We start from the raw sequence: 12,070 nt of genomic DNA, 5'->3' as shown, positions 1-12,070 counted from the left end.
ATGGCGAGTTACTACAAAGCTATGTGTGTTGTTACCGGTACTTTACGTGCAACTCTGTTGCCATGGCTGCCAAAACTTAGTAACATAGCATGACCCCATATTTGCCATGTGAAGGCCTCCATCCTGCTGCTGGCCATTATCCATGAGAAAAGCAACTTGCTTCTGAACTAAAACCTTTTCAACTATCTTGCCAGTTTGCCTGTCTTCTAGACATCCTTTATGGTCACTTATACCACCACAGGACATGATGGTGGAATTTGCTTGGCATAATGAATGGTCAGTGCTGACAGTCGTTAATCACTCTCTCATCACCAACCCAAACATCTGCCTGCCAGGTTCTGACCTGGATCCTGGAGGATCCTGGGAGGATCCTGGGAACTACAGGCCGGTCAGCCTCACCTCAGTCCCTGGAAAAATCATGGAGCAGGTCCTCAAAGAATCAATCCTGAAGCACTTAGAGGAGAGGAAAGTGATCAGGAACAGTCAGCATGGATTCACCAAGGGAAGGTCATGCCTGACTAATCTAATCGCCTTTTATGATGAGATTACTGGTTCTGTGGATGAAGGGAAAGCAGTGGATGTATTGTTTCTTGACTTTAGCAAAGCTTTTGACACGGTCTCCCACAGCATTCTTGTCAGCAAGTTAAGGAAGTATGGGCTGGATGAATGCACTATAAGGTGGGTAGAAAGCTGGCTAGATTGTCGGGCTCAACGGGTAGTGATCAATGGCTCCATGTCTAGTTGGCAGCTGGTGTCAAGTGGAGTGCCCCAGGGGTCGGTCCTGGGGCCCGTTTTGTTCAATATCTTCATAAATGATCTGGAGGATGGTGTGGATTGCACTCTCAGCAAATTTGCGGATGATACTAAACTGGGAGGAGTGGTAGATACGCTGGAGGGGAGGGATAGGATACAGAAGGACCTAGACAAATTGGAGGATTGGGCCAAAAGAAATCTAATGAGGTTCAATAAGGATAAATGCAGGGTCCTGCACTTAGGATGGAAGAATCCAATGCACCGCTACAGACTAGGGACCGAATGGCTCGGCAGCAGTTCTGCGGAAAAGGACCTAGGGGTGACAGTGGACGAGAAGCTGGATATGAGTCAGCAGTGTGCCCTTGTTGCCAAGAAGGCCAATGGCATTTTGGGATGTATAAGTAGGGGCATAGCGAGCAGATCGAGGGACGTGATCGTTCCCCTCTATTCGACACTGGTGAGGCCTCATCTGGAGTACTGTGTCCAGTTTTGGGCCCCACACTACAGGAAGGATGTGGATAAATTGGAAAGAGTACAACGAAGGGCAACGAAAATGATTAGGGGTCTAGAGCACATGACTTATGAGGAGAGGCTGAGGGAGCTGGGATTGTTTAGTCTGCAGAAGAGAAGAATGAGGGGGGATTTGATAGCTGCTTTCAACTACCTGAAAGGGGGTTTCAAAGAGGATGGCTCTAGACTGTTCTCAATGGTAGCAGATGACAGAACGAGGAGTAATGGTCTCAAGTTGCAATGGGGGAGGTTTAGATTGGATATTAGGAAAAACTTTTTCACTAAGAGGGTGGTGAAACACTGGAATGCGTTACCTAGGGAGGTGGTAGAATCTCCTTCCTTAGAGGTTTTTAAGGTCAGGCTTGACAAAGCCCTAGCTGGGATGATTTAACTGGGACTTGGTCCTGCTTTGAGCAGGGGGTTGGACTAGATGACCTTCTGGGGTCCCTTCCAACCCTGATATTCTATGATTCTATGATTCTATGACCTGCCAAAGCACCTCTGGTCATCCTAGAACTGGTTTTGGACAGGACAGGGCAATTGTGCATCTAATCTCTTCAAATGGGGTTTCTCTAATGACGCGCAATGTAGATGCGGTCAACTTCAGACTGTCACATATGCTTGACAGGGGCCCACTGACTTACTTTGACAGCAGGCTACTGGCTCTTCACCTGGCTGATGATGATGCTATCAAATGGCTGAGCACACTGCGCATACACTGAGAGAGATTCACTTGATCTCTCTGTGCCTCAGTTCCTCATTGTAAAATGGGAATAACAATACTTCCTCTCTCCAGCCCATTATCTGTCATGTCCATTTAGACCGCAGTGCTAGAAGTGAATGCATACAGTTGAGGCCAGTGGGACTCCATGCCGGTGCAGGGTGCAGCCTTGCAGAGTCTCTTGTTTTTTTTGCATCTATTCTGAGGGTACTGCGAGACTTTAAAAAAGAAAAATTGCGCACAATATGCCTCTGTCTTTCTTTCTGGTTATTTTCTGGAAGGTTTTTCTTTCATACAGAAGTAGAGAAAATACAAGGAGATGAACTTGAAGATTTTATTTACACTTAGTTTATGAGTTGAAGGTAGTTAAGAAGAATATGGTGATGGTGAGCATTGTGAAATTGAAAGTAACTCTGTTACTTGCAAACTTCAACGTAATTGTACATTCTATTCTATTCTATTCTATTCTATTCTATTCAGGTTCTTTTACCTCTCTCCTAATCATGCTATCTGAGTACCTGTGTAGGATGTTGGCTCATATCCCCAGCCTAGGAAAAATTAAATGCCACGCACAGTGTCTATTCAGGCCCTTACTTTAGGGCACAGTTTAGTCTTCAAACAAAAAACTCACAAAGTAACACTGAAACAAGCTAGGCCCTGACCAAAGTAGATTGTAGGGACCCAGAGGCCTTTCCTCATGTCTCTCACCACTCTGCTTTCTGTAGCTCAAGCTAAGCTCTTTCAGAACTTTATAGGAATCATCTGATCCCTGTTATAATCCCCTCTACTGAGCCCAAACACATGTTCTTAAAGGGGCTCTGCTTGCAAACAGGGCTGGCTGGTCCCAAGCCCTCTGGCCCTTAAAGGGGCAGATTTCCCTGTTACAGTTTGTTTAACATATAACTTAAACAGCATATAGTTTGCTTTTCTCATGATTAAAAACTATTGTCCATCACAGTTAAAATTTCAACTAATGAAATACAGTCTGCCGACACTCAAGCCATGAGAGATGAGTTTGGTGTTGCTAGCTGGAAGTGGGATTTTCTTTTAATATTTAAAAAAGTGCATACATGAGAAATAGTAGTTAAACAGGTTTCAGAGTAGCAGCCGTGTTAGTCTGTATTCGCAAAAAGAAAAGGAGTACTTGTGGCACCTTAGAGACTAACAAATTTATTAGAGCATAAGCTTTCGTGAGCTACAGCTCACTTCATCGGATGCATCCGATGAAGTGAGCTGTAGCTCACGAAAGCTTATGCTCTAATAAATTTGTTAGTCTCTAAGGTGCCACGAGTACTCCTTTTCTTTTTAGTAGTTAAACAGCAACAGTAGAAGACAACTGAAAAACTAGCAAAGGAAACGTATAGAAGAGGCATGCGACAGGAAAGGAAGTGAAAGAGAAGAGGAAATTAAAAGACTTTCTATTTTCATTCTTCCATTTTTCTCCTGCTGCATTCTTTCCTCTTCCCTTTCTAACATTGTATTCTTGTGTGAATCTATATGTATATAAAAATAAGCCTCTATTTTACACACACATTCATAAATGCTCCTACTTGTGCATATACACATGCTACAGAGTGATTAATTAGGCCCTATATGTTGTCATCAAAGAAACCATCACAGAGATTTCTCCAAAGTATTGTTTGACTGAAGATGATAAATTTTAATTTTCAGATGACTGATACAATGCTATTTATAATTCAATGTGTTTTAATAATAATTTTTGTAATTCCTAATTGGGTTTTTTAAACGGAAGCAAACTTCAGCAGTGATGTAATCCAAATGTAAGACATCATTTAAAAACTGCAGTACAGAATTCCCATAGAAATGTCATTGATGAACACTACATGTTCTTGTTCCTATGTGAAACTCTTCAAAAGTTAATTTCTGGGTTTCATCTTTATCTTGGGCATTCTTGAAACTTGTTACATTGCCTCTAATAGTACTTCTGTTTCCTTGAACATTCAAGGCCTTTTCAGTAATGGTGACTGTTCCTCCAGATAAAGTTACCCTCTAAAGCACATTAACTGCTTATGAAATGGCCAGTATGGCATGATGTGTTTCCGCCCTCCTGGAGTTGAGTGAAAGTCCTTATTGGCCTCTGCATGAAGGTCCAAGTTCTACTCTTACATGATTGTTTATAATGTGCTATTAGTGCTCGGCTGTTTTCTGCCCATGATGCTTCAGTTTCCTTCGGAGAACACCAATGGAGGCTAAAGATGTTTCCACAATGTTAGAATTCAGAGCTAAATATTTATTCTTCATTTATTTAAAAACATTTATAAATGTAACATAATTGTTTATATTCTTCTTCCACATATTGCTTGTTTCTTTCCAAGTTCTATGTTGTTGAAATAGATGTAACAATGGACTAGGTGAATTAACAGATATTCCACATCTCTAACTTCAGATTTTCTTTTACATCATTGTTTGAATGATTCCTTCTTTCCTTTTCAGTTGTGTGCCTTGCCTGAGAGTTAAACCCGCCACTATTTTTATATCTACAACTAGAGCAATACTTAGAGCATGTTTTACTTTATTTTGCTTTAATTCTTTTAGCAGACAGATGATGCAGCACAGACTGATGGCCAGCAACAGACACAATCCTCTGAAAACACAGAAAACAAATCGCAGCCGAAACGGCTGCATGTCTCAAATATACCCTTCAGATTTCGAGATCCAGATCTCAGACAAATGTTTGGGGTAAGTACTCTATTTTTGTTTGCATGCTTATTATCGTCACGTTTTAAAAGAAGCATTGCCTTTACATTATAGGTGGAGCTAGCAGCAATACCTAAAGTTAAGATTATATAATGCTTTCCATTGGAAGACCCTTCCCCCCTCCCCCTTTACTCATAACTAATTGCCTGACTTGCTTATCCTACTTGTAAGGAGAAACAATACTATATGTACTCTACAGAGCTATAATAGATGGCAGATCTCCAGAATATCATATATTTTTGTACTCTAAGAAAGCAAGTAATTAATACTGGCTTAATTTATTACACACTTACATACTCTCTCTTGTGAAGTCTTCTGTTCACCTTGAATTCCCCACCTGTGGTTGTGGATCTTTAAAAGCATAGCAGTAAAAAATAGGCATTACTTGGCCTACAACTGCATTATTATTAATCTCCTTTCACAAAGAATTGGACATGGCCAGATTATACTCCAGTACTGGACCTGCTTTTTTTTGCACCTATTCATATCATCGTAATAAACATAAATAACTCACAGATACTCTTATGTTGGAGCAGCATATTGTATTAGATTTTGAACCTGCAGTTATTTTATGTGGGTATGAGTCCTGACATGATAGTAGGAAAAGGGGATATTTTCATATAAACCTATCGGAATTGCCCTACAACTGTCCCCCCACCAAATACAAAGGTGTTTCTGATGCCATACATTTCAGAGCACAAAATTGTAAAGAATCTGATGATGTATGAGAACTTCCTAGGATAAATGTATGTTAATCAGTTAAAATTAAATTTAAATAAAACAACTCAGAAAACAGGTAGATTCTGTTTCTAAATGCACAAAATGCAAGAATTGTTTTGTGGGTGCTAAAATCCAACTGTAAACAAACTAAAGTTAATTTGTGTTTTGCATTCCAAGTTTTTAGGATTCAGAAAACTCAAATAAGTCTTACTTCCAAATTGGAAGATGGCAGGAATTCCCCAGCTTCCATATGACTTGGTAACATAAACACTATTGGAGCAATAGCTGCTTTAAGCCTTCCACTTTCAAGCTGAGACAAACTCAGTTGTTCAGTGTTAAACCAACCTGTGCAGAGAAATCTGAGTTTCTGAACTGGTGGTTTCAGAGTAGCAGCCGTGTTAGTCTGTATTCGCAAAAAGAAAAGGAGTACGTGTGGCACCTTAGAGACTAACAAATTTATTAGAGCATAAGCTTTCGTGAGCTACAGCTCACTTCATCGGATGAACTGGTGGGAAATTCAAATTCCTATCCTTGCGAATTATAGTGAAGTTTCTGAAATGAAGCCTGATATTGAAACCATCCTTTGCATGTTGATCCTGTTATGAACATGATTTCTTTTTAAGAGCATGAGTTGAGGAGCAGGCTTGTTTACTAGTTTGCGTTTTGTTTGTCCAACTTCACCTGGCTTTATATGTACACGAATTATAGTTTAAACATTAAACAATTGTCTGCTTATAAGCTAACAATAGTGGTTAACGCATTTGTTACTTGAAGGATAAATGTAACCGGGGGGAAGGCGCAAGGCAAAGGATAACAAGCGTTTGCTGATTTTTCTAAAAAGTTAAAGCAATAAAAGGAACTCTGTCTTTCTTGTCATGGATGTATTTAACATATCTTAAGGTACTTAGTAGACTGGAGTAGAGTCTAATTTCTGTAGTATATTATACACTTACTAGGTTATTCTGCTTCTCCCTGCATTACTTTGTTTTTCCATTGTAGTATATTGTTTGTCATTTACATTGCCTCACCAGAGTTACACTGTTTCACATGACACGTTAGTGACACATGAAATAGCGGAACATGACACATTGAGTGATGTACTAAAAAGTGTCACATCATAAAATGTGCCACGTCAAAAAATGTTCTGACTTATCCATACTAAATCCTGCCCAGGGTTAGCATTCATTCCCTTTCCCAAAGCAGGTATAGTGAAACTTTTTTCTTTGGAATAGAACCTGTGCCTTTTTGCATGTTTGAACAGTGCCTAGGGCTAAGATAACACCAATAATAATAGTAATTATTAATATAGGATGTAGGGTTTATTTCCATGCACAAGTAATCTTCACATTCAGTAGAGTTTCACTAAGATAGGACAGGGCTTGTTTGGAAAAAACTCAGCACTGGTGGAAGTGTCTTTCTTTATGTTCTTTGAGGGGGCATTGGAAGTGGTGGGGTATCCTTTTAGAAGATATGGGTGAAATCCTGGCTCCACTGAAATCTATAACAGAATTCCCATTTGATTTTTAAATAAAGCCAGGATTTCACCTTGTATCTTTACTCACAACCAGAAGTAGCTGTAGCAAATATGTCCTTATTCCTCTTCATTCCACTGGGAGCAACTGCAACAAGACCAAGGGGTGGGAGGTGATAATCACCTTTAAATGCAACATTTAATACCTGTCTGGTGGGTGGTGATTGCTGCCCTCAAAGGGGAGTTGCACAGTGGGATATCACCTATACTGAAACATCATTATAAGAGGACTGAAAAGCCATTGAAAAGTGTGTAAAATATTGGGACTTTCACTTCACTGTGATATGCAGTGTTGTTGTAGCCATATTGGTCCCAGGGTATTAGAGAAACAAAGTGGGTGAGGTAACGTTTTTTATTGGACCAGCCTCTTACGGTGAGAAAGACAAGCTTTTAAGCTCATACAGAGCTTTTTTTCAGGTCATCTCACTTGAAGAAGAGCTCTGTGTATGCTCACAAACTTCTCTCTTACCAACAGAAGTTGGTCAAATAAAAGATATTACCTCACCAACTTTTCTCTTTAATGTCACTGTGATATGAGTTTAACCATAACGTGGTTCACGGTCAGCAGGTGCTACTATATTTTAATTGCTGTTCTTGATTATGCAGAATGGTAGTGGTGCAGTTTTAGCTGTGTATCAGGCTCATCACAACATGCATTTAATTCAGCTACTCTTCAGTTTGTCATTTTTTTTATTGCTTGACTGCCTGTAATTTAATGTCTTTATATATATGAGATACTAAATCTTCTAATACTATGAAATATCTTTGCTACAGTTCTGTTATTATGTTCTCAGATTTTCTTATGTTCATGTGACTTTTCTATTTCTTTTCAGCAATTTGGTAAAATCTTAGATGTTGAAATTATTTTTAATGAGCGAGGCTCAAAGGTAAGCCGTTTAATTCACCAGAAGAATCAGTTAATTGATTTTTAGTATTTGATAAGTTTAAGAGAAAACAACTGCACTAGTGTAATAAATGCATCTTAAAAATCCACTTGACTGGAATCACCTTTTGAAGCCTTTTGTCAATTTCCCAAACAGCAAGAAATTCAGTGGACACATTTTAAATCCTTTGAAAGGAAAAATTATAACTACTACAAACTGTCAAAGTTCAATGGGAATTTTGCTTTCTGCTTTTAAATATAATCATATATTGTCTAGGCTGATTCTTTATCCTTCAGTGATAATTACCTTGCTCATTTTATAAAATGAGTCATGTTTGCAGAAAAATAATTAGATCATTTGCTAGAATAGGTATTTTTTGCTATTGAAATGACAGTTGGTAATATAATCTAATATTCTATTGAGTAATTACTCAATAAAATATGTGATTATTCCAGATTATTGATGTGCAGATGTTTTCCTGGTTAGTTAAAAACTTCAGTGCACCAACCCTTTGAATACAGTTTATTTTAGTATTTCTACTGATAAAGACAATGTACTGTATTGTAAATTTATTTTAGTTCTCCTGAAAATAACTTTGCTTTAAATTTATAGCCGGATTTATTGGGTACTTAAGAAATAAAAAATATAAGATTGTTAAGATTGTTATGCTTAGATAATTTACATTAAATGGTGCAAAACAACAGTCATTTCCCCAGTAAATCTTACCCATATCAGTTGCACTATAGTTTTATGTGTTTGTGTCATATGCATGGTAACTCTCCTCCCCTTATGTCAGACTCATTCTAATCTTTGTCCCCCTATACATTTGACTTGTAATAATTCTTCCCATCCTACATATAATTCCTTATTAATAATGGAAGCCTTTTCGTCTTTCAGTATGTCAGATACATTATAATATTTCTGCTAATCACTCTCCTAATGTGTCAGCATTTTTAATTCTAAATTTAAAATGGTCATCTTTTCTTCCATATAAAATGATGCAATCATCATATGCCTTATATTCCAAAACCTGTTTGAATCACTTTGCCATTCATAAACTGACATCCCCCTCATGCAGTTAGAACATTTACTGCCAATTTTGTAAAACAACAAAGATATTGGGGAACAGTATGATTCAAAAGTTTGGTGATTTTAAGCCAATACAGAAAAGCAGGGCCTTTTAACTTTAGGTTGCCAGTTCAGATTGGGCTCAAGTTGGTCGTGGCTGAAAACTGTTATACTTATCTGGTGGCTGTTCAGGAGTCTTTGTGAAAGAAACTGGTTGTCTAAGACTTGTTCCTAGCAGATAGATTTAAAATTTCAGAACAAACAGCACCATAGGCATCTTTGTTTGGTGGTTCCAGGAGTAAGTTTGAGGCTTGAATGGGTATGGTCAGTGTATTTACCCTCTCATCCTAAGGGCTTTTATACATTGGACTTTTTTTGTACTAATATATCTGCACCAGTGCAGAACCTTATTGAATGAATGCACCAGCTCAAGTCAGTTTTTACACTGGTGCAGTATGTCTACATTAGGGGTTGGCATCTGTGCCGTGCAAACCTCTCACTGTCCTACACTATAAAAAAAGCTCTTAGAGAGGGTCTCACAAGGCTCACTTTCCTCAGCACCCTCTCTGTCAGTGATTAAAAGAATAGATGCCAGTAATGCGGTTAACAAGCACATCAAATCACCTTTTGCATTTAGACAGGAATTGAGTATTGGTACTTCTGTAAACTGCAGTTTACATGAAACAATTCAAACCAGAAAACATGAGAACTAATGCAGATAAACAGAGAATAGCAATTTGCCTCCAAAGCAATTTTCAAATTGCCCTCCCCCACCATCTATGTGCTTTGCTATATAGTGGAAACATAAGCTCAGAGAAAGCAAGCTGAGGGAACTCACAAGTTTCCCACTCCAATTCTGTGAGGGAAATTCACTTTATATGAGTCAGAACCAGATTTTACTCTAGAGATGTAAAAGTACTCTAACGACAATGAACACCATTTTTCTATATTTGTAAACTATTTAATGATTTTACATTTTAAAAACATGTATGTGCTCATTTGTCCATAATATAAGTAAGGCCCATTAGTCCTTCTAAACAAACAAACAAACAAACAAAACCTCCCAACCATCTCCCCAATCAAAAACAAGACTATCCATTGCCATTTAAAACTTGGTTAATGGTCAAGTACAGGTGGTGGTGTTTGTTTTGTTTTTTTCCCCAGTGTCCTTTAATGTATCTGAGCACTTGACAGCTCATATTATTGATTAGTACAATAATAAATATTTTTTTAGTTGCTGTTATGCTGAGTTTGGAATGTACATAGAGATACGTAAAAATGTGTGTGTCAGAGAGAGAGAGCATGCTCTATGCACCTGATGAATAAAAGTTATTATCCAATAAAGTTTCTGTAAATTAAAATATGAGTGTAAAAACTTATATAAAAGCTTTGTTTAAGTAATGTTAATGCATAAGAAAAAATGTAAGGAATTCAAAATGACAGCTGCCACACATTCCTAATAGATTTTTTGTCTTTAGTAAGCTTGTAGCTCCATCTTAATATTAACTAAAGATGATTTCTCCTTTGATATTTTATTTTGGATGTTTCTTTTATTCCCAATATTTAAAAGAAATCTGGAGTGCACCCTGGTGCTACAAGGGAATAGGCTTACTCAGGAGACTGTTTTTAGAATTCTAGGTCATAATTAACAGTCCAAGAACTCATACCAAATTTTCAGTTCTTGCCAGTCAGGGAAGATAGTTGTTCTGCTTAGAGGAGAGAGGTGAACAAACAGTTAGACAATATTAGAGTAACTTACACTATTATGACAGGTTTCAGAGTAGCAGCCGTGTCAGTCTGTATTCGTTATTTGTTAGTCTCTAACAAGTACTCCTTTTCTTTTTACACTATTATGTGAACTTTAGGTCACTGGTTCAGTGGCTGCAGCGATAAGGTTCTGCTAAGGCATTCTCTCAGTAGCACTTGAATTTAAGAGTTTTCTTACAGAGCTATTACAACATGGGAGGTTTAATGGGTGGGCAAATAGCAGTTGAAAGTAGCCAGCATGTTGTTTGAGTATTAATTAGAGGAGGATGGAAAATTGCACCCATACATTAGTGCTACACACACGTACATACACACACTTCCCTTCATAATGCTCAAGCATAGATAAATTTATGGCTTGAATAGATAAAAGGAATACCAATCTCCACTTTTAAAAGGTAATTTCTAATAGTTTCTTAATGATTTTTCACACATTAATTCACTATTTTGGCTTTGTGCATATGATATTCTGAATGGTTTGTGTTTGTTCCTGTTTAGCTAAAAGTGTTTTTAGGGATTGAATATAAACACTCCTCCCCTTCCCCCCCCCCGAAATCTAAACATTCCGCCCTTCCCCTTTCCTAATCCATAGACCGTTTTTACTAATACAGGGCAAGTGCTGATATGTTAGATTGCTGGAAAGAAGTTACTGGGTTGGATAGACTTTGACTGATTGCAAAATTAAACAATAGACTGAACCAGGCGGAGAAAGTGGCTAAGTTATGCATAGAAGCAGTGTTGCCACAGAGACTCTGTGTTTCACTCGGAAATAATGTTACCCTAGTTGAGGAAGTGGATGCAACTTTAGTTAGCAGAATTATAGATACATATTTTTATATCAAGATTGGCTTTATAAAGTTTGTCCTTCACGGTTTACGTCATGTTTTATTAACACAGTGGTGGGTAACTGGGCAGGGACAGAGGTGTGTAGAAGTATGACGTCTGTTGCTTGAGGTGCCTAAGGGCATGTGTATGCTACAGAGTCACAGCTACGGTGCTGCCACTGTCTGCTATAGTGCCATAGTGTAGACACTTCTTATATTGATGGAATGTTTTTTCCCGTCAATGTAGTTAATCCACCTCTCCAGGAGGTGTTAGCTAGCTGCATCTACAGTATGAGTTAAGTTGACCTAACTATGTCACACTGCTGAGAGACAGTTATATTGATCTAATTTTTAGGTGTAGCCCAGGCCTAACAAAGATGAGCACTGCATAAAAAAAATTGTGCTGAGAATACTTTGTGAATGAGGATAAAAGCGATCCTGAAAATTGTGTGTGGCTGGGACAGGATTTCTTTTACATACAGCAGAAGAACTTGGAATGGGAGCAGTCCTTAACAAAGGATCATGTATGTTTTGCACATGCTTGTTGATTTGCAACACTGAGCATGGTTAATGCTTT

The 12,070-nt window shown here is 38.2% G+C and overlaps 1 protein-coding gene across 36 annotated transcripts in view; it reads left to right on the top strand.

Annotated features, from left to right (window-relative positions):
- The window catches only part of RBFOX1 (RNA binding fox-1 homolog 1), a 2,470,149-nt gene that overhangs the window by 2,320,782 nt on the left and 137,297 nt on the right, over positions 1 to 12,070 (top strand). For all 36 annotated transcript variants that reach the window (XM_038419714.2, XM_038419715.2, XM_038419718.2 and 33 more), the window contains 2 exons: positions 4,541 to 4,684; positions 7,787 to 7,840. In XM_038419714.2, the coding sequence (XP_038275642.1) occupies positions 4,541 to 4,684; positions 7,787 to 7,840 (198 nt within the window). The remainder of the gene's footprint in view (positions 1 to 4,540; positions 4,685 to 7,786; positions 7,841 to 12,070) is intronic.

Source organism: Dermochelys coriacea, chromosome 10 (genome assembly GCF_009764565.3).
Source record: "Dermochelys coriacea isolate rDerCor1 chromosome 10, rDerCor1.pri.v4, whole genome shotgun sequence".
Lineage (NCBI taxonomy): Eukaryota > Metazoa > Chordata > Testudines > Dermochelyidae > Dermochelys > Dermochelys coriacea.
This window is presented reverse-complemented; position numbering and strand designations above follow the sequence as displayed.